This window comes from Hyperolius riggenbachi, chromosome 5, assembly GCF_040937935.1.
Source record: "Hyperolius riggenbachi isolate aHypRig1 chromosome 5, aHypRig1.pri, whole genome shotgun sequence".
In the NCBI taxonomy this organism is placed as follows: Eukaryota; Metazoa; Chordata; class Amphibia; order Anura; family Hyperoliidae; genus Hyperolius; species Hyperolius riggenbachi.
In genome coordinates, this window is record NC_090650.1 from 391,021,237 (window position 1) to 391,044,724 (window position 23,488).

The 23,488-nt window shown below is 46.4% G+C and overlaps 1 protein-coding gene across 1 annotated transcript in view; it reads left to right on the top strand.

The window, feature by feature from the left end:
- GRHL2 (grainyhead like transcription factor 2) overlaps positions 1-23,488 on the top strand; it is a 143,075-nt gene that overhangs the window by 95,001 nt on the left and 24,586 nt on the right. The window contains exons 9-11 of the mRNA XM_068237738.1: positions 18,998-19,156; positions 21,197-21,293; positions 23,013-23,149. Of these exons, the coding sequence (XP_068093839.1) occupies positions 18,998-19,156; positions 21,197-21,293; positions 23,013-23,149 (393 nt within the window). The remainder of the gene's footprint in view (positions 1-18,997; positions 19,157-21,196; positions 21,294-23,012; positions 23,150-23,488) is intronic.

Consider the following 23,488-nt stretch of genomic DNA (forward strand, 5'->3'; position numbering starts at 1 on the left):
TTGATATTTTCACAAACGAAATCACAGCCACAGGACGACTTTTCTCCAAAGTTGGCAGCTCGATTCAGCACAATGCAATGAAATATAAGGAACCCAGGGGGATAGAATTACAAACATCATGCTGGTAGGTGTGAGGATGTAATGAATTAGTTGTGGGTATGCTTAAAGGCATATCCACAGGCACTGCTTGGAGTCCCTTTAAGGGCTCTGCCGCTGACACAGGAGACCAGGGTTCGAATCTCAGCTCTGCCTGTTCAGTAAGCCAGCACCTATTCAGTAGGAGACCGTAGGCAAGTCTCTCTAACACTGCTACTGCCTATAGGGCGCGTCCTAGTGGCTACAGCTCTGGCGCTTTGAGTCCACCAGGAGAAAAGCGCGATATAAATGTTATTTGTCTTGTCTTGTCAAATGATGCCGTGCGCTGCTGATTGTCTTCAGAGCCAGGCTCTCCTCCTAGGTCCCCCTCCTGCTACTGTGCGCTCTGCCGCTGCCCACTCCACCCTCCCTTCCCACAGAGAACCACAGCTGCAGCAAGAATGATAGTAGCAGATGGCAAACGCTCACTCACCTATCCATGATCCAAGCAATAGAGATCCCGTCATCTGAAACCCATCTGTCTCTTCTACAGTGCAGCCGCTCGCTCTGAACTTCCTGATTCTCAGATCAGACATGAAGTAGGAAGTAGTAATAGTAGTAGTAACAGAGCGGCAGCACTCTAGAGGAGACAGATGGGCTCCGGATGACGGGACCTCTATTGCTTGGATCGCAATAGGTGAATGTGATTTATCTGGTGCTGTCATTCTCCCCCACTGCGGCTGCCTTCTCTGCTGGACTATCGTATTCACTGGGATGGAGGCTGCATGGTGGCTGTCTAGTTTGGGAGGAAATTGGTTGTTCGGTGGTGGGAGTGGTTATGTAATTCTGTCTGGGGAACGGCTTCCGGTTTGGCGGTGTCCAGAGCTTTCTGCTATTGCCAGGCTGGAGATGCAGGGGGAAAGTGCTGCTGCTGTGATATCTGGCGCCCTCTTCACAGGGGTGCCCCAGCCCCTGAGTGCAAATGTCCCAGCCATTCATCTCTCACTCTGCATTTTGCCGCTGCTATTCCCTGCATTGTGCACCCACAGAGGAAAGCGTGCTGTTGCCCATAGCAACCAGTAGCTCGGCTGCCCGGTGTGTGCGACATATTGCTGTGCAGCTGCATCTTCTGATTCTATTACGACATGATGGGGGGGCCCAAATCAGTTACTTTGCTTAGGGCCCCATTTAGCCTTAATCCGGCTCTGTGTCCCGCTCAAGGTTGCAGTAACTTCTATCTTTCCTAGAGAGCAACTCTTCCCTCACGATAGTTTAGAAGTTCCTTAGACGGGAAGCGCAGTCAGACTTAGCTAGGTGGACAGCCCAGCTATGAGTTGAGAGAATTCCGTCGTCTTGAAATAGCAGCTGGGTTTTATAGCTCTTTATCCCATAGACCAACATGGAGCCCCATGTTAGCCTATGGAGTATGGTGGAAAAAAAACCCTTTTTGACGATCAGTAACTCTGAACAATTGATAATGGCTGGAATCCCACCAAATGGACCACATTCCGGTCAGCATACTCTTGATAGATTTTTGGCCCCCTTTCATATGTCCATCCGCCCATCTACACAATTATCTAAGAGATACGTAGAGATCGCACTTATCTTGCGCAGACTGGACGCAACTGGCAGAACTAATGGAACCCAATACCAGACCTGCAGGCAGCGGAAAACGGCAGCGTGGGAGCGATCCGTGCACATGGGGCTGGAGGAAGCCCCAGGTATGTACTGTATAAAACGTTTTTGTTTTTTTTGTCTCTGGTTTCCTTTAAAGACCAGAGACCGCTGGTACAAAAAACTGGACCTACCAACGTCATGCTGCATGGACCCGCTGCTACCTCCGATCTCCCTGAAGCTGAAGCTCAAGCTAAAGCTCACTTACTCTGCCGTCGCTATGACAGCAGAGCTCTGTGTGCCAGTCAAGAGCCAATTGCATTCGCTCCTGATCCTTTGACCAATGAGATTGGCTCAGAGTGATCATCAGGACTGGAAATCGGCTCCTGACAGACACACAGAGCTCTGCTGTCATACTGCTGGCCACAACCATATATTAGAAAAGCATAAATTCAGCAGATTGCAATAAGCCAGAAAATAGGCCTACAATGGAGATAGACATGTAAAGAACTCCAGTTGCAAAGTTTAAGCTGACATAAAGATAAAGCAAGGAATGCAGAACCACATAGTCATGTATGTAAAACTTGATATAGGAATGCCAGGATTCTCACCATTCAGTAGACACTGTCCTTGTATGCCTTCCAAGGCTACTTAAAAAAAACCTTCTATGTATAAATCATACAAAGCGCTGTTCTAGTCAATGCATAATTAAGGTTCCAGAACCTGTGCATTAAAGAGAAGCTGACGTGACATGTAACACGATGAGATCAGCATGTGCATATACAGTCGAAATCCTGCAGAGGTCTAGGCTGTGATCCTTTTCTTTTTTCTTTTTTTCTCACTCTGAGAGTTAACCACAGTCTCTCTGCAGTCAAGCTTCCTGTAACTCTCATTGATAAGTAATTACAGGTCATAAAACTCCTGTGTAGCTGGGTAAAATAAACTGAGAGTGCAAGGAACAAATAAAAAGTCCAGTAGTTCCAAGACTGTCTGTATGGGGGCTGAAAAAATGTTATCAGACAAAACTTTAAACCTAGATTATTAACCTTTTAAACCAAAATAACATTGTGGGATTCCAGGAAAGTCCTGTTTAGAACTAGGACTATAGATACAATTATTTACCTCAACAGTTTATTTTAACTTCAGGTTTACTTTGAATGCGATTGACCAAAACATTTATTGCTTTTTCGTCATAGCCCAGCTGAACTGAGCTAAAAAATCCTAAACTAAAAAAATGGGGTCCTGGCACTTACTTGTCCCCTTGTTTCACCATGCATCACCCGCTGCGTGGCTCTACCAAACCCCCTTCCCCCCATGAACCCACCCCTCCCCCAGGGTTAATGACCCAGACTGAAACCAATAAAATGGGAGCTGAAGCGTTGTAAGCTCGGTCACTCACCACTTCCTGTTTGTCCACACTCTGTTACGATCGCTTCTGAAGCGTTTACTGCTGGCTGCAGTGGTATTGCAACCCAAGCAGTTCTGATGTCATTACATGCATTTGCTTGCATAGTTTGGTTTGCACTTAAACTAGTTGCTGATTCCATCTGCAGTCGCTCTGAAGTTAATGACAGTTTAATATGCTTTTGTGTAAACAAACATTGTCTGCTGCAATGGAGTGGCAATCCCTTTCCTGCAGGCTGCATATCATTGTCTGCCTTTTTCTGCTGTCAGCCTGTGATTAATTACCATTCACTTGTGTGGGAATCTGCAGGTCTGCTCCCATTGGATGACCTCAGTATAAAGAACTGCTTCCTGCAATGCTCCATGGGCTACCATAGTCTCATATTCTGTCTGTTACTCTGCTCGTGCCCCACCTCGTTCCTAGTCCGTGTGGACTGCGCTGACTCCTGCAAAGGGGTCAGCGAGTCCTCCTAGTTCTGCTCTTGTTCTAGAAGTTGTTACTCTGCTTGTCTTGTGTCATATATTGGTTCATCGCCGATATATACGCATACTTGCACATTTTGTTATTTTTCTTGTATTCGTGTTACGTTGATACATCAGTGTCGCTGATATATACGTACACGAACTGTTTATATCCTTTGTTTAGTTAGTCAGCCTTCCAGCACGTTTTGGTAGTTTGCGCATATCGTGATCACCCGTGCTGAGTTAGTATCCTGGTTCTGTTTGTGGATTGCGTTCATCTCTGCGAAGAGATAGCGAATCCTTCTGAGTCCTGTTCCCTGTATTGCTCCAGTCCTAGTCAGTGTTCCTGCTTATGTCATATATCGGTTCATTGCCGATATATACATATGTTAGTCAGACGTTACAAATAGTTTCATTGATAGCTGTAATTGTAATACGCTAGGAAAACATACTTATTGTATATTTGTCTGTGTTACGTTCATCTATCTTGATCCTCCTATTTCCTGACTATCCTGTCCTGTCTTTGTGAGGCACGCCATCGCTGCAAGCATTGGCTGCCTCATTCCAGTCTGTCTTGTTGTGGACGCTTGCTGTCACTAAGTAGTGGCTAGTTAAGCAAGCGTTCATTCTGTCTACCTGTCCTGATCTCCTCAGTCCTGGTTTATGCGCTCAGCGCTACTTTGCGCTGAGACGTTATCACGAAAGTATTGTTTGTGGCTGTTCGGATCTGCACCGGCTCTGTGCACCACAATCACCTATTGGAGTCAGTCCTCTCCTCCACTAAACTGGGGATATCCTGTTTCCTTGTGCTAGTGTGTGTACTTCCTTCACGTCAGCTTATGTGTTGCATGCTGACTGTGGAGAATACACCTCCAAGCTTAACACACTCCCACCCGAGTGCATGGGTGGCACTTCTGAAGTGTGCAGGCCCAGAACACTCCAAGTCACGGCTGCTGGGCAGGTGTGCTGACATACAGAGCATGAGGTACTCCATAAATTTCCGTTCCAGGAACATGGGCATAGCCACACAGTGGAGGGACACCCAGTGACACAAAGGTTCCTGTCAGTAACAGGACCCCATAAGACACACATTCTCATGTTTGGTGTAAGATTTTTTGGCTCAGTTCAGGTGTGCTTTAAGCCCATTGGTGATTGCTTCCTGAACAAAACACACTGTATTAAGAGTATGTAAAGCATCTACAATGAGACACTTTATATAGAGGCTCTGTGGGCTTGCCCTGTTTACACTGCGGAATGTATGCATTAGGTATACATAGCGTTATGGACATAAATCTGCTGAATCCATCATTACACAACAGGCTTTCTTACACCCAGGCGTCCGTACTGTTTGCCTCAGATCGGATAGAGCAGGTTACCAGGGTGTGGTGTTATAGGTGAAATGTTTCCATAAAGGAATGTAAACACTGGCCTCAGCCATTATCATTGCTGCAAAGCTGAGGCCTTGCTTCTCCTGGCTGACTTTTATAGACACAGAGTCACCGCACTGCCCATAAAACTTCACTTACTCACTTATGGAGGAACAAAGGGGACACTTGCTGTTTTTACGAATACAGATGGATAGGGAAAGAGGGACCAGGAGGGAGGGGGGAATTCAGAAATAACTGCTGTTGTTATTGCCGTGTTCTTCGGAAAGAGAGATCAGAGTGACTTTCCAAATACTAGAACGTATTGTTGCGTATATAAAACTTCCCGCAGAGGATTGGCTCCTGAGTGCTGCTGCCCGTCTGTATTACATCCCGTCCTGCGAGTGCTGAGAGGCAGGGGTGCTCGGATACCACTTTTCAAAATCCGAATTTATCCAGATCCGGATACCCAGATATCCGGATCGGATATCCGAATCCGAACTTTCAGATATCCGCGTTCATGCGGATATCTGAATGCATTATCCGGGCTATCCGGGTGGATTCGGATATCCGGATAGAAAAAACGAAAGTGTCCTTTAAATTTCTTTAAAAACGTTTTGTAGGGTAAATGAGGCATGTAGCATCATTATTTTTTAAAGGGAGACACTAATTGATGATGTGGGGACTTAAAATCCCCCCTTCCCCCCCCCCCCCAAAAAAAGGAAAATGGCTGTCAATTAACATTAGGCCTAGGTTCCAGACAGCGGTCGTGCAGCCCACATTGTGTCCAAAGTCCAACCGCACAACTGGGACATGACAGTTTTCAGCCAAGGCACTTCCAAAAATTTACACAGCAATTGTGTTTTGGGTTAAATATAGGTGGTATCAGTGGCCTGTGGCACCCTGGCCTGGCGGTGGGAGCTGCACAGGCTGCAGGAGCAGGGCAATGCAGCAGTAGGTGTAACGTGTGCCGAGAGCATGCCGGACGTGACACGTGTCATGTGGCACTTGGCACGTGTCACTTGGTACTTGCCACGGGTCACATGGCACTTGCCACATGTCACGTGGGATTTGCCACGTGTTACGTGGCACTTACCAAGTGCTAACACAGTAGTACTACTACTCTAACAACTACTAGAACACTGACTGCAGTACTACAGTACTAACTAAACAATAACACAGTAATCCTATCCCCTAATCCCTAACCTAACCTATACCTAAGACTAATAGCTGGCCAGCAGGCAGCAGCTGGACTGGTCTGTGCACAGCACACACACAGACACATAGCAGCTGCCTGCAGCACACACTCTGACTGTCACACAAATGACATCAAGCTAATTAATTAGTGTAGTGATATTGAAGGGGTTAATCACTGAACAGCTTTCGGTTTATCACTGCTAGGCCAGCAGCACTGGAGCACACACTCTGACTGTCATACAATGACATCAATCAAGCTCAGTGAGCATTCAGCAAGCTAAGACGATATGTCTCATCATGGCAGCCCTCCTTTTATACAGGGGGGGCTGGCCAGTGTTCCTTTCTGTGATTGGGTGCCAGGGTTTAGGCTGGGAGCCCTCTGATTGGCTCAATGAGGTAAGGTAGGGGCTGGCCAGGGTTCCCCTCTGTGATTGGTTGCTAGGGCTTCTGCTGGGAGCTCTCTGATTGGCTCAATGAGGTAAGGTGGGGCTGGCCAGGGTTCCCCTCTGTGATTAGTTGCTAGGGCTTCTGCTGGGAGCTTTCTGATTGGCTCCAGGACATCATCTCCTCAGTTACAGTATTTCGGATCCGGATATCCGCAATATCCGCGGATATCCGCGTTATGCGGCCAAATATCCGCAGATAGCTATCAGGATTTTTTTAAAAATCCGGAATCCGAATCCGAATCGGATAGCGTAAAAAAGTTCAGATATCCAGGTTACCCGGATATCCGGAATCCGGATGAGCATCCCTGCTGAGAGGAGCTCTGACTCCCATTCTTTTCAATTTGACATTGCAGATTGATTGACACATTGCGCCAGACAGATGATTGCCTATGAGCAAATGTTGCCTTGATAAAGGGGTCCTACATGGCTCCGAAACGTTGGGGTTTTTATACTCTGTACGAATAAAGATACATATTGGATGTGCCAGCTTCCTGCTTTATTTGAAGATTTGCAGAAGGTGTCATCCGCCTTTTTCAGCTGCAGCACTCCCCCTTAAGGTTTGATCCAGTTGTGAGTGTGAGGCAACACTAACTTTTTGATGTCTCCTGAGCACTTCTCAGTGTCTGCTGGATCAGGCAGCTTCATCTTTCACTTGCTGTGTGAGGCTAGTCCTCTGGGGCTGTCACATTCTCACTGGGCTATTGTTAAAGGACCACTCCGGCAAAAGAAAGGAAGCAGTTAAAATCTGACAGAACCAACAGGTTTTGGACTAGACCATCTCCTCATAGGGGATTCTTAGGGTTTTCTAAAGCATTTCCTGAATGGCAGTTGCTAAGTCTAACTGACAAAATAGTATGCAACGGAGTAGGGAGGCTGGCTGATATCTTACAATTTTGGCAGTTAATCTGCCGTTCAGGAAATGCTTTTGAAAATAAAGGAAATCCTGAGAATCCCCCAGGAGGAGATGGACTAGTCCAAAACCTGTCGGTTTTGTCAGATTGTAGCTGCTTACTTTTTTTGCCGGAGTGGTCCTTTAAGGAGTCAGAAAATGGAGTATGTCTTGCAGCGCCACCTAATGAGTTGGGAGCCAGATGATGCTGCTACTAAAAAAAAAAATCAGTAATTTAAATAACAATGTTTATTTATGCAGTACCCACTACCCATTCTTACTTGGACCCTCGCCTCCTAATGCTTAAAAAGAAATCCCCACCTGTTGCCCTTACCTCCTCCCTTCCCCCTTCTAAGTGCCTTAACAGAACTCCCACGTAATGCCAAAAACCCTGATGACCTTCCACCTCTCTGCATAGAAGCAAACACATCACCAGCCTGCAGGCTAGCAACGCGCCTGCACAACATTGGGCATCAAACTGTTTTCAGCCCTGACACTGCTGGACGACAGTCCTTATACAGAAAAGTCCCTGTTATCCGGAACTCAGGCAACCAGAAGTTTAAACTAACTGGTGTGTCGGGGGGAGGGGGGAGGAAATAACAGGGACAGTGCTTTGGCGAGGTTTGCAAGGTATTGTAGGGTAGAAGCTACTGGTACTTACTGAGCCTCCAGGTGCCGTCTACCCTGCACCTCCCTTCAGCTTTCCGGCATCCATGCACTTCTCCTGGTGTGTCACCGACAGTAAGAGTAGAAGATGGTTCCTGCAGGCTTGTTAAAGTGGATCCGAGATAAACTTTTACTCAGTTTTAATACCCTATTCCCTATAAACTAAACAAGCCTCGTCCACAGCTCCTCCAGCGCCTAGGCATTCTGAGACCCAGGTAGTAAGGGCTTATGGGAGCTCAGTCTGGGCAGGAGGAGGAGGAGGTGTTACTAGCCAGAGATTTCAGAGGCAGAGGAGAGGGGAGTGGAGTTTTCACAGGCTAAGGGATGGAGATGCAGAGCAGCTTGCCTGTGTAATGATCACACAAGCAGAACATGGCAGCTGTCATTGTATCACGGGAAGAAATAATCATATACTGTTGAACTGCAGCTAGATCTGAGATGAAAAACAAACTATAACAAGTTTCTTGTCTATATATCTAAACTTTACATAGTTTACTCAGCAAATCTAGCTGCAAACAGCTTCAACAGTTTATGATTATTTATTCCTGTGATACAATGAGGGCAGCCATGTTCTGTTTGTCACATTACACACAGGTAAGCTGATCTGTATCTCCCCCTCCCCTCTCCTACTCCCTCCTCCCCTCTGCCTCTGAAATCTCTGGCTAGTAACTTCCTACTCCTCCTCCTCCTGCCCAGACTGAGCTACCATAAGCCCTTGCTACTAAGGCTGAGAGTGTGAAGGCTCTCTGGTAAGCTGTTGGCGAGGCTTGTTTAGTTTATAGGGAATTAGAGTATTAAAACAAAACAAAAAGTATTTGGCTTGAGAAAAGCCCTATAAACTATATGAAAGGAACACAATTATGCAATGAGTAAAAGTTCATCTCGGATCCACTTTAAGGATTTTCAGCTGCATGGGGGGGAGGGGGGGAGGGGGGGGGTGTTGTTTCAGCAAGCACACAAATCCGGCATCAGCCAATATTCAGATACTGCGCACCCTGGTGCCGGACACTAGGGACTTTGCTGTACCTGTGTTTCAAGGGCTGTGGTCTCCAGAGACTTTGAAGTCTCCTAAAATACCACTTTTTAATTAAAAATTAGCTTATACATATACAATTTAAAAACAAAGAAACAAAGAAACCTAGTGAGGAAGAACTAATGCGGTATTTAGAAAGCTCAGGCTTGAAAAAAATAGATCAAAGTGAGATAGCCCATTACGGCTAGGGAATTAAGAACGGCCATACAGAGTATGGCGAATGGTAAAGCTCCTGGGCCAGATGGTTTCTGCCTGGAATACTATAAACAGTTTAGCAAGGAACTAGAGCCTCACTGGTTAAGGGCCTTAAATTCACTGGTTGAGCAGGGAGGAAGACAGAGTAAGTGGGGTAGAGATTCGCTGGAATCGCATATAGCGGTGATACACAAGCAGGGTAAGGATCCCTCCTTGTGCTCTAGCTTCAGGCCAATATCTCTGCTAAACGTGGATCTAAAGATATATGCTAAGATACTGGCAAGTAGAATGTCTCCCTGGCTGCATAGGATTATACATGCGGACCAGGTAGGGTTTGTGCCAAATAGAGAGGCGCGTGATAATACCATTAGAACGTTGGATCTTACGCAGTGGGTTGGGACCTCAGCTGACCCTGTCATGTTGTTGTCAACAGATGCAGAAAAGGCATTTGACAGGGTCGGCTGGGAGTTTCTGAAAGCGACATTGATGTATATTGGCCTGGGGGAGAGCATGAGGACCTGGATCCTTGCCCTGTATGGGGGACTGTCAGCTAGGGTGAGGGTTAATGGGGTCCGCTCTGAACCCTTAACGATCCATAATGGGACACGCCAGGGATGCCCACTGTTACCAATGATCTTTGCAATTGTCTTGGAGCCATTTTTGAACTCAATTAGGAACAACAGGGATATAATGGGGGTAAAGGTGGGAGAAAAAGAACATCAGGTGGCGGCTTATGCGGACGATTTATTATTTTATTTACGAAACCCACACATCTCGCTTCCAAATTTGATGCTGGAGTTTGGGAGATATGGAGAAATCTCAAACTTTAGAATAAATTGGGAAAAATGCCAGGCTACGGGGATTAACTTACCATCGACAGAAATTGATAATATAAAAGTAAATTTTCCATTTAAATGGGTGGGGGAGGCATTTATATATCTGGGAGTGAAAATTTCGGGTGAGATCCAAAAAATATATCAGCTAAACTACTGCTCTTTGCTGACCGATATAAGAAAAGATCTGCTAAGATGGAGAAAGATTAAACTATCAATGCTTGGAAGAAATAATATATTAAAGATGAATGTTATGCCAAGACTCCTATATGTGTTTCAAACACTACCCATCCCTATACCCATGAAGTATTTTACAGACATGAGAAGGGAATTTACAAGATTTATTTGGATGGATAAACCACCAAGACAAAAATTTACTAGAATAACTCAACTTAAGAACAAGGGAGGCCTGGCGGTCCCAGACCCATATTTATACTATAATGCAGCGGTCTTGGCAAGAGCAGTTGATTGGCATGGGAACCCTGAAGAGAGGAGATGGATAGATATTGAACAAAATATGGTAGAATTCCCATTATATAATATATTATGGTACACCTCTCCCTATAAGAGTCAACATCCGGCGAGTCTATTGGTGAACCATACAATAAAGACATTCAACAAGTTTAGAGATAAAAATCTTTTCGCCCCCACCCCTTACCCACTTATGCCAATTATAGATAACCCAGACTTTAAGTTAGGATGTGATAAGATAGGGGGAATAGAAGGTAGGGATAGATTTGGAATTAGAGCGGGAGCATTATTGAAAGGAGAGGACTGGAAAACACTAACAGAAGTAGGGGAAGAATTTCCATCCTTTAATTTAAGTTGGTGGAAATTGATGCAGTTCCACCATTTTGTGTTGTCAAAGGGGAAGAAGGGTGAGTTCTCCAGAAATCTCACAAAAATGGAACAGATGTGTGGATCAACGCAGAGAGTTAAAAGGGTGATGACAAAAATCTATAGAGAATTATTGAACAAAGAAGATCAGACGATCCAATTGAGACAAAAATGGCAAATAGACCTGAATTGCTCTTTTTCAGATGAGCAGTAGAGGAAAATAATAGAGTTATCATATAGAACTTCAATCTCAGCAAGGATACAGGAATCTGGTTATAAGGTACTCTCTAGATGGTACATGACACCAACTAAACTGAATAAGATATATGGGGATGTGGATAGGATTTGTTGGAGGTGTGGGGAGGAGGAGGGTACTTTTTTCCATATCTTCTGGGACTGTTCAAGGATAAGAGGTTTCTGGTAGAGTTGGGCCGAACCTCCGATTTTAGGTTCGCGAACCTGGTTCGCGAACTTCCGCGGAAGGTTCGGTTCGCGTTAAAGTTCGCGAACCGCAATAGACTACAATGGGGATGCGAACTTTGAAAAAAAAAAAATAATTATGCTGGCCACAAAAGTGATGGAAAAGATGTTTCAAGGGGTCTAACACCTGGAGGGGGCATGGCGGAGTGGGATACACGCCAAAAGTCCCGGGGAAAAATCTGGATTTGACGCAAAGCAGCGTTTTAAGGGCAGAAATCACATTGAATGCTAAATGACAGGCCTAAAGTGCTTTCAAACATCTTGCATGTGTATACATCAATCAGGTAGTGTAATTAAGGTACTGCTTCACACTGACACACCAAACTCACCGTGTAACGCACCGCAAACAGCTGTTTGTGTAGTGATGGCCGTGCTGGACTGGTGCGCACCATGGCGAGAGTGCAGGTTTTGGTGGCTTTACAGCCCATATGGTCGCCTGGCTGATGTAGCTGAATGACAGAACAGTGACTGTCCAGCTGATCAAATTTGGTCTGACCACAATGAGGCAACGACCTTATTATCGTGGGTGTGCCCCCCGAGACACTCATCTAGGCGCCGGTCATTGCTTCATTGTGATACGCAAGCCCCTTCACCACGGCAAGGTAATGATCACGAAGGGGAATGGACGCATGTACATGCCTTTTCTTTTGTTGTTGCAGCTGCCCGCAGTGCAGCCAGAAAAATTAGGCAGTCATGTACACGCACCAGAAAAATTATTACAGCGGCCGCTGCTAGCAGCGGCCTAAAAAATTCAGCAATCCGCCTGGAGTCCCGGACCCTGTTGATGGTGGCGGAGAAGGTAGTCAAGCGGCCTGCAGGCAGACATGCTGTGTGGAGGGACTGGGAGCGACTTAGTCTTCTTGGGGCAGGCCAGGCAGCCAGTCACACGGCGTGCAGGCAGAGATGCTGTGTGTGCGGGGACTGACTTAGTCTTGGGGCGGGCAGCAGCCCTCCGGGATCCATGCCTCATTCATTTTGATAAAGGTGAGGTACTTAACACTTTTGTGACTTAGGCGACTTCTCTTCTCTGTGACAATGCCTCCAGCTGCGCTGAAGGTCCTTTCTGACAGGACGCTTGCGGCAGGGCAGGAGAGAAGTTGGATGGCAAATTGGGACAGCTCTGGCCACAGGTCAAGCCTGCGCACCCAGTAGTTCAAGGGTTCCTCATCGCTGTTCACAGCAGTGTCTACATCCACACTTAAGGCCAGGTAGTCGGCTACCTGCCGTTCCAGGCATTGGTGGAGGGTGGATCCGGAAGGGCTACGGCGAGGCGTTGGACTAAAGAACGTCCGCATGTCCGACATCACCATGAGATCGCTGGAGCGTCCTGTCTTTGACTGCGTGGACACGGGAGGAGGATTAGTGGCAGTGGTACCTTGCTGGCGTTGTGCCGTCACATCACCCTTAAAGGCATTGTAAAGCATAGTTGACAGCTGGTTCTGCATGTGCTGCATCCTTTCCACCTTCCGGTGAGTTGGTAACAGGTCCGCCACTTTGTGCCTGTACCGAGGGTCTAGTAGTGTGGCCACCCAGTACAGCTCATTCCCCTTGAGGTTTTTTATACGGGGGTCCCTCAACAGGCAGGACAGCATAAAAGACGACATCTGCACAAAGTCGGATCCAGTACCCTCCATCTCCTCTTGCTCTTCCTCAGTGACGTCAGGTAAGTCAACCTCCTCCCCCCAGCCGCGAACAATACCACGGGAAGGTTGAGCAGCACAAGCCCCTTGCGATGCCTGCTGAGGTTGTTCTCCTGCCGCTGTCCCCTCCTCCTCCTCCTCCTCCTCCCCCAAAGAAACACCTTGCTCATCATCCTCTGAGTCTGACTCGTCTTCTGCACACGACTTCTCTTCTTCCTCCTCCTCTCCCCTCTGTGCTGCCGCAGGTGTTGAGGAAACAGCTGGGTCTGATGAAAATTGGTCCCATGCCTGTTCCTGCCGTAACGGTTCCTGGTCACGCTCATTCACAGCTTCATCCGCCACTCTACGCACAGCACGCTCCAAGAAGTAAGCGTAGGGAATTAAGTCGCTGATGGTGCCCTCACTGCGGCTCACCAGGTTGGTCACCTCCTCAAACGGCCGCATGAGCCTGCATGCATTTTCCATCAGTGTCCAGTTGTCGGGCCAGAACATCCCCATCTTCCCAGACTGTTTCATTCTACTGTAGTTGTAGAGGTAGTGGGTCACGGCTTTCTTCTGTTCTAGCAGGCGGGAGAACATGAGCAGGGTCGAGTTCCAGCGAGTCGGGCTATCGCAAATGAGGCGTCTCACCGGCATGTTGTTTTTGCGCTGAATTTCCGCAAAGCGTGCCATGGCTGTGTAAGACCGCCTCAAATGCCCACAGAACTTCCTGGCCTGCTTCAGGACATTCGCTAAGCCACGGTACTTTGCCACAAATCTTTGAACCACTAGATTTATGACATGTGCCATGCAGGGTATGTGTGTCAGCTTCCCCATATGCAAAGCGGCAAGCAGATTGCTGCCGTTGTCGCACACCACGTTGCCTATCTCCAGGTGGTGCGGGGTCAGCCACTCATCCACCTGTTTCTTAAGAGCAGCCAGGAGAGCTGCTCCAGTGTGACTCTCCGCTTTGAGACAAGACATGTCTAAGATGGCGTGACACCGTCTTACCTGGCATGCAGCATAGGCCCTGCGGAGCTGGGGCTGTGTAGCTGGAGAGGAGAACTGCCACTCAGCCAAGGAGGAGGAGGACAGCGAAGACCATGTAGCAGGAGGAGAGGAGGTGGCAGGAGGCCTGCCTGCAAGCCGTGGAGGTGTCACAATTTGGTCCGCTGCGCCCTGCTTGCCATCGTTCACCACCAGGTTCACCCAATGGGCTGTGTAGGTAATGTAGCGGCCCTGCCCGTGCTTGGCAGACCAGGCATCCGTGGTCAGGTGTACCCTTGACCCAACGCTCTTCGCAAGAGATGACACCACTTGCCTCTCAACTTCACGGTGCAGTTGGGGTATGGCCTTTCTCGAAAAATAAGTGCGGCCTGGCATCTTCCACTGCGGTGTTCCGATGGCCACAAATTTACGGAAGGCCTCAGAGTCCACCAGCCGGTATGGTAACAGCTGCCGAGCTTACAGTTCCGCCACGCCAGCTGTCAGACGCCGGGCAAGGGGGTGACTGGCCGAAATTGGCTTCTTCCGCTCAAACATTTCCTTCACGGACACCTGACTGCTGCTGTGGGCAGAGGAGCAGGAACCGCTCAAGGGCAGAGGCGGAGTGGAGGAGGGTGCCTGTGAAGGTGGAAGGGAGAAAGCGGCAGAAGCAGATAATGCACCTGATGGAGGAGGAAGAGGAGAAGGAGGGTGGCTTTGCTTTTGTGTGCTGCTGCTGCTTTTGCTCAGGTGGCCATCCCATTGCTGTTTGTGCCTTTTCTCCAGGTGCCTTCGTAAGGCACTTGTCCCTACGTGAGTGTTGGCCTTTCCACGGCTCAATTTTTGTTGGCAGAGCGAACAGATGGCTTTGGTCCGATCTGAGGCACACACATTAAAAAATTTCCACACCGCTGAGCCACCCTGGGATGTGGGCACTATGGGGACCTCAGCAGCTGATGCTGAAGGGCAAGTTGGCTGGCTGTACATAGGTGGCGATACATGGTGCCGGACTCTGCCACCAGCTGTTTCTGACGAAGAGCTGCCCCAGCTTCTTTCAGCAACTTCTCTCCTCCTACTACTCTCTGACTCCCCCTCTGAACTGTCCCCCTCTTCATCTCCTCTATTGGGAACATACAGAGGATCCCTATCATCGTCATCATCGTAATCATCCTGCCCAGCTTCGCTTGCCTCAGACAAATCCAAACATGCACCATCAGTAGGTCCTTCATCCTCCTTACACGTTACATCCATAGTGTTGCCGGGTAACTCAAATATATGAGCTGGTGAAAATTCATCTGGCTGTAACAACAATGGCTGTGCATCAGTGATTTCAACACTAAATAATTCTTGCGAAGTGTCAAATGCAGCGGAAGTGGTGCTAGTAGTAGCGCTGGTGGCTGAGCAAGATAAGGTGTTCTGTGTCGCTAAATACTCAACCACGTCCTGACAATCTTGGGAGGTGATGGGACGTGCCTTCTTCCGAGCACTGTACTGTGGGCCAGGTCCACACGAAATTACATTTACACGACCTCGCGCAGATCTGCCAGGTGGCCTTCCTCTGGCTCTGGCACTACCTCTTCCTCTACCTGTTTTGTCCATATCGGGTATGCACGGAGTGGTATATCACACTGCGTGCACTCACGTAGGTAGGTGGGTTCACTTAACTGCACAGGTATGCGCACTGATGCGGTGGGTTCACTGAACAGAACAGGTATACAGTGGCGGGTTCACAGAACAGGTATGCAGTGGCAGGTTCACTGAACACAACAGGTATGCAGTGGCAGGTTCACTGAACACAACAGGTATGCAGTGGCGGGTTCACTGAACAGGTATACAGTGGCGGGTTCACTGAACAGAACAGGTATGCAGTGGCGGGTTCACTAAACAGAACAGGTATACAGTGGCGGGTTCCTTAAACAGAACAGGTATACAGTGGCGGGTTCACAGAACAGGTATGCAGTGGCAGGTTCACTGAACACAACGGGTATGCAGTGGCGGGTTCACTGAACAGGTATACAGTGGCGGGTCCACTGAACAGAACAGGTATGCAGTGGCGGGTTCACTAAACAGAACAGGTATACAGTGGCGGGTTCACTAAACAGAACAGGTATACAGTGGCGGGTTCACAGAACAGGTATGCAGTGGCAGGTTCACTGAACACAACAGGTATGCAGTGGCGGGTTCACTGAACAGGTATACAGTGGCGGGTCCACTGAACAGAACAGGTATGCAGTGGTGGGTTCACTGAACAGGTATACAGTGGCGGGTCCACTGAACAGAACAGGTATGCAGTGGCGGGTTCACTGAACAGGTATACAGTGGCGGGTCCACTGAACAGAACAGGTATGCAGTGGCGGGTTCACTAAACAGAACAGGTATACAGTGGCGGGTTCACTAAACAGAACAGGTATACAGTGGCGGGTTCACTAAACAGAACAGGTATACAGTGGCGGGTTCACAGAACAGGTATGCAGTGGTGGGTTCACAGCACAGGTATGCAGTGGTGGGTTCAATGAACAGGTATACAGTGGCGGGTCCACTGAACAGAACAGGTATGCAGTGGCAGGTTCACTGAACAGGTATACAGTGGCGGGTCCACTGAACAGAACAGGTATGCAGTGGCGGGTTCACTGAACAGGTATGCAGTGGTGGGTTCACAGAACAGGTATGCAGTGGTGGGTTCACAGCACAGGTATGCAGTGGTGGGTTCAATGAACAGGTATACAGTGGCGGGTCCACTGAACAGAACAGGTATGCAGTGGCAGGTTCACTGAACAGGTATGCAGTGGTGGGTTCACAGCACAGGTATGCAGTGGTGGGTTCACAGAACAGGTATGCAGTGGTGGGTTCACAGCACAGGTATGCAGTGGTGGGTTCAATGAACAGGTATACAGTGGCGGGTCCACTGAACAGAACAGGTATGCAGTGGCAGGTTCACTGAACAGGTATGCAGTGGTGGGTTCACAGCACAGGTATGCAGTGGTGGGTTCACAGCACAGGTATGCAGTGGTGGGTTCAATGAACAGGTATACAGTGGCAGGTCCACTGAACAGAACAGGTATGCAGTGGCAGGTTCACTGAACAGGTATGCAGTGGTGGGTTCACAGCACAGGTATGCAGTGGTGGGTTCACTGAACAGGTATGCAGTGGTGGGTTCACAGCACAGGTATGCAGTGGTGGGTTCACAGCACAGGTATGCAGTGGTGGGTTCACAGCACAGGTATGCAGTGGTGGGTTCACAGAACAGGTATGCAGCCAGACAGGAACAAGTTAAGCCTAACTAATCTTTCCCTGAGAGACAGTCTGCAGCAGCTCGCCCTACTCTCACTAACGCAGGCAGCACACGAGTGACCGTAATGGCCGCCGCTGCCTGCCTTATATAAGGGGGGGTGGGGCTCCAGGGGCTAGTGTAGCCTAATTGGCTACACTGGGCCTGCTGACTGTGATGTAGAGGGTCAAAGTTGACCCTCCATGTGCATTATGGGGCGAACTGAACTTCCGCAAAGGTTCGCCTGCGGGACGCGAACGCGAACCACTGAAGTTCGCATGGAACCGTTCGCAGGCGAACCGTTCGGCCCAACTCTAGTTTCTGGAAGGCTGTTAAAGAGTATATAATAAAGATAACAGACACAACAATAATAGACGAACCAGCCACTTTTTTGATACATCATAATGAGTATAGTGTGAATAAATATAGGAAAACTTTAAACTGCCATATGATCAATGCAGCAAGAATACTGATTGGGAGAAACTGGAAGTCACATCTAGCACCCTCTTTAATTGAATGGTTCCAAGAGATTCTCCATGTACAACGCATGGAAGGATTGACTTATGTGTTGAGAGGTAAAGAGCAACAGTTTAAAGCTATATGGGATAAATGGGAAGAATTTATTAAACTAGATGAATACAAACGGATAATGGGGGCCCTGTGACCACAGACAAGAGGGAGGGATACAAATGTAGAAATATAACAGCACGCTGAGAAAAGGGGAACTGGACCCGGGTCGTGAAGTGTGAGGGAATAAATGTGAATGGAGATGGAAGTGTGATGTGAATGACTGGGTAGGTATGGTAGATTGTTTTCTCCTCTTTCGTCTCTCTATTAATTAAAGAATCGATATCTATGGGACGGAACCGCGTTGTTTTATTGGAATTTAGATATTAATGGAATTTAGATATGAGAGTTGATATGCATATTGTATATTGTATAATGAATGAATATTGTTAGGAAGATTGACTATGTTTATCGACTGAGCCCAAGAGATGATTGATGGATATATTGCTTATTTTAGAGTGTATGGGAATTTTTTGTATATGAATCTTTTTTCACTATGAATAAATAAAGAATTTGAAAAAAAAAAAAATTAGCTTATACAGTTTCACCCTATCTAAAACGCTGCATCCCCGTGGCAGAACGCTGTGTAGAAACCCCCCAAATACCAGGCAAAAAGCCACGACTTTCCTGGTCGTAGATTTTGCTGCCTGGGGAGGCACCGCTGTAGCTCTGCCTCCATTAGCATCAATCACTGCTGATCGCCGCTTCTCCCCGTCCCTCTCAGTGAAAGAAGATTAAGAGGGGCGGGTAGAGGCGGCGATCAGCGGGGATTGAGGCAAGTAGAGGCAGAGCTACAGCCCTAAGCTCTGCCTCTACAAGGAAGCGCTCCCTCCAATATTGCCCCATGGATTTAGTGGGTTTATACACAGCGTTCTGCCCCAGGGATGCAGCGTTTTAGCAACCTGTTTTAGCATGCCTGTTTTGAGCAACCGTTAAAATGTCCTGTAACCAAATCTATTCTATTTACCAAGCTGGTGTTTAACTAGAGCTGTTTGCATTGTAGTGGTGAGAACTATTTGTGTACATTGTTCATAGTTCTTCATTGTTCTTTGTGTCCTCCTCAGATTTTCATCACAGTGAATTGTCTCAGTACTGATTTCTCCTCTCAGAAAGGGGTCAAAGGTCTCCCTCTCATGATTCAGATCGACACGTATAGCTATAATAACCGCAGCAACAAGCCAATCCACCGGGCCTACTGCCAGATAAAGGTCTTCTGTGATAAGGTAACAATAGCCAGGCTTGGGCCTAAGATAATGTATTATTCTATTCAGTGGTAATGTTGATTGATCCCCTGGAGAGAATATTTTTGTTTAAACGCCAGGTAAACCTCATATTGAAAAGGGCAAAGTCTGAAAGCAATCATGTTGGATAACATGAAGGTGCCCACACATTTATTTATTGTATTTATAAAGCATCAACATATTACGCAGCGCTGGACATTAGTTAAGGTTACAGACAATATTTAGGGGTGACATACAGCAAGATGTCAATACAGGAATACATGCATACCAGATCACGCAGCACAGTATGAGTACAATGTAATGCTTAGTCACTGGATGGGAGCATGGAGATTAGGCAATGTGATGACACATGAGCAGATCTGATCAGAGAGAGATCTGAAAGGCGTGATAAACTGCAGGCCGATTCCCAATCAATTTCTTTTGAGAATCGGCATCATGATGCCGTTATAGTACGCCCCACGCATGTGTCACACCTGCTAACACAGTGCGCCAGCAACCACGTGGGGCGGGAATCCAGAAGGAGAGCGGAGACAGCAGGTAAAGTATAACTGCATGGGGAACGGGGGGGGGGGGGGGGGCATTTTACACTGGCAGACAGGGGCCAGAGGTTTTCATTGTGTTCCTCATTCAGGATAATCACACAACGCTACCGCTGCGCACCCAATCAAGCATGTAAGCCATCTTGCAGCATGTCCCAGCAATAGAGGTCAGGTGACCATTTCGGCCTTGACTCCCATTCTGCCACTCAGCCGTAACCCGAATCGCTAAGATTCGGCTGCATGCTGCATAAATCTGCAGCATACCGTCCAGATTAGGCAGTGTTTCCCCTCTCCTCCCGTATGTGGGGAATCTATGCAACTTTTGGGAAATATGGCCTAAGTGAAAAGTATTTCCTTTAGAGATGAACATTTTGAAGTGACTGTATGTCCTGCGGCTGTGCAGCTATCCGTGCAAGACACGTAGAGTCTGCTAGCTTCCTGTTTACAGGGCTGAGGTCTTGTAGACTACTTCCTGTAACTACAGACCACGCCTCCTCATGTACATCCATGGGCCCAGATGTACTAAACTTTCTACATGGATTCCTCCTTCTGTTTCTCACCTTGTTAATATAAAACAGTTTTCAGAGCATAGGAAACTTTAAAAAGACAAACAAAACAAAAAAACCCAAATATGTTGTCTGTAAGAAATAACTTATGAGAAATGCTTAACCCTTTGAGTACCACCCATCTCTGGTCCCTTAAAGGACCACTGTTGTAAAAATCTTAAAATTTAAAATACATGTAAACACATTCAAATAAGAAGCATGTTTCTTCCAGAGTAAAATGAGCCATAAATTTCTTTTCCCCTATGTTGCTGTCACTTAGAGTAGGTAGTAGAAATCTGACATTATCAACAGGTTTTGTGTTAGTCCATCTCTTTATGGGGGGGGGGGGGATTCTCAGGATGGCCTTTATTCTTTATAAAGACACTGTTTGAAAAAGATTTATACAAAGATGCTGGCCAGCCTCCATGCTTGCTGCACACTTGTTTGGCAGTTGGACAGAGCAACTGCCAGTCACTAAGTGCTTTGGAAAATAAAGAAAACCCTGAGAATCCCCCATGTGGAGATGGGATATTCCAAACCGTCTCGGTTCTGTCAGATTTCTACTCCTTACTGTAAGTGACAGCAACATAGGAGAACAGTTATTTATGGCTCATTTTACTCTGAAAGAAATGTACTTCTTATCTTTATATATTTACATATATTTTAAATTTTAAGATTTTCGAGACAGTGGTCCTTTAACCCAGAGATGTTTTTCTCAGTGATCACTGTGACTGGCTCACTGTTAGCTCTATGGGCACCTTTAGATGATTGGTACTGCTTTATTCGATGGATTTTCTTATTACCACCACCACCACCAGATTATATGTTCACAATCCACCCATCCAATGAGAATCCAGCATTCATTTCTTGCCATAGAAATCACAGAGACACTGACCATGTTATTTTATTTGCTTCATATTTTGCCATTTTATTTCTAGGGAGCCGAAAGAAAAATACGAGACGAGGAAAGAAAGCAGAACAGAAAAAAAGTAAAACCGCAGACAGCATCTGCACAGGCGCCAAGCTCAAATAGTTGTGAGTGTTTTTTTCTGATATAATTTTGAAAACCCTAAATTATAAGGGTGTTTGAGGTTGGTTTGACACCTGGCTATTGCGTTGCGGTGCAAGGCTCCACCCCCATTGCATCACACAGAAGCGCAAAAAAAGTCATTCATATTACCCTGTGGCAGAGTGCACAGACAGGTTTCGCGCGTATAAGTCCCACCACCAACTTATTTAAAATACCTGCATCACCTATTGACTTGGCTCGGCAGCCAATCGAGAACTTCCGGCGCGACACGGAAGTGTGCTAAGCGCTTTGTCACATTACCCTGCGGCAAGACAGGGTAACGCAATGCACGCTTGCAAGAAAAGTGTAAAAGGGACCAGAAAGATACTATCTTCACTTGGGCTGTTTTATCAACACCAAGCAAAGGACACTGGAACAAAACTAGAGCGGCTGCCCAGAGTAACCAACCAGGACTGGGTAGTTGAATCAAATAAAGGATTTGATTGGTTACTGTGAGCAACCGCTTTGCTTTTCTTGCAACCTATCATGATAAGGGCCTATTTCCACTACTGTGGAATCTGCAGCATTTCTCTGCAATCGGTTCGAGCTGGGAAACGCTGCTTATTCCGTCAATAGCTTTTTACCACAGCACACACCTGAATCCCTATAGACTTGCATGTGGCATGGCTACAGGGATTTGGATGCGTGCTCACATCATTGCCAGTGCTGAAATGCGTCCTGCAAAACACACGCCTGCTCGCTGGAGACCAGCCCTAAATCTGCTCTTCTGTCAACCAAATCTTTTAAAATTGGCGGGCAAAATCGAAATGGAGGCTGGAGCTGATATACTGTAGCCCAATTCATTCTGGGCATTTTTGGATTGATTTTAATTGAAAAATTTATGAAACATTGGCCAGGAAAGGTTATTCCTTTATCCAAACCGTCACCTGCTGCTGAAATCTGAAATTAGTTTCCAGTGTTAAAATGTATAATATTGCCTGATCGATTTCATTACACTGTAGCAAACTGAGGCCCATTTCCATCTATAAAGCTAGCCAGTCAAACCAAAAGGTGGAGCACTCAACAAATTTCATATTTTTATTTGTGGTATTTAATATTTTTCTGATTAAAAAATACTTTAATTTAATTTAATTTAATTTAATTAAACCAATCTATTTTTTAGTACTATATCGATATGTTAAATAAAGCAAAAATGGAACAATTCACCATTCCTTTCCAGTGGAACTCATTAATAACATTATAAAAGATGCATCTGCTTATATATAATGTATTATCACAGATTTTCAATGTTTCTGATATACAGTACAGATCAGTATAAAAGACAAGCATTCTAAATATATATATTTATATCTGTCTGTGTATCCGATTTAAGAAACCAAATTTTATTTTCTATACCTTTTTTTTTTTTTTTTTTTTAATACAATTCTGGCTTTTTCGTCCATAGAAGCCTTGGACAGAATATATTTTTGCATGAGTTCACAGTTATCTACCTACCACTAGAGGTCAGGGTTGTAAGGCAAGATAGATGCAAGCTGTTTGAGATGCTGCTTTATTAACGCATTTGTCATGTCCCAACAGTGACCTCAAGTGTTGGGTAAAGGCAGTAGTGAACAATTCCAAGTTGAATCAGAAACGATTAATGTAACATAATGAAAATGGAATAGAATGCGCCACAGATTTGTTTTCATAAGGTAAATTCTGTAATTTGCTCATCTTACCTGTAGCTCCGGAATCTAAGCTAGCAGTACCACCACTGAAGAAGAGCGACATCACCTACTTCAAGACCATGTCCGACCTGGACTCCCAGCCGGTCCTCTTCATCCCCGATGTCCACTTTGGAAATTTGCAAAGAACTGGGCAGGTATTCTAATTTCAACACTTCTGTCATTAAACATCACTCAAAATACACAGTCACAATATGACGTATACAATAGTATAAAGCAAATCTGCACTGAAAATTAAAAGTCAAAATACACACGTCATACTTACCTCCCGCAGATTCTACACGTCAGTCTATTTCTCCTCTTCCACATTCTGTTTTCCACTATGATCAATGGAATTCTCCGTCTTTTAAAAATAGCAATGATCCTGTAACAGCTTCTGGGTCATGACCCTATTAAACTGTACTATTGCCCACTTGAGCCATAGGGAAACATAGACATTACCTTGCATATCAGTTGTCCTTTCAGTTATAACTGAC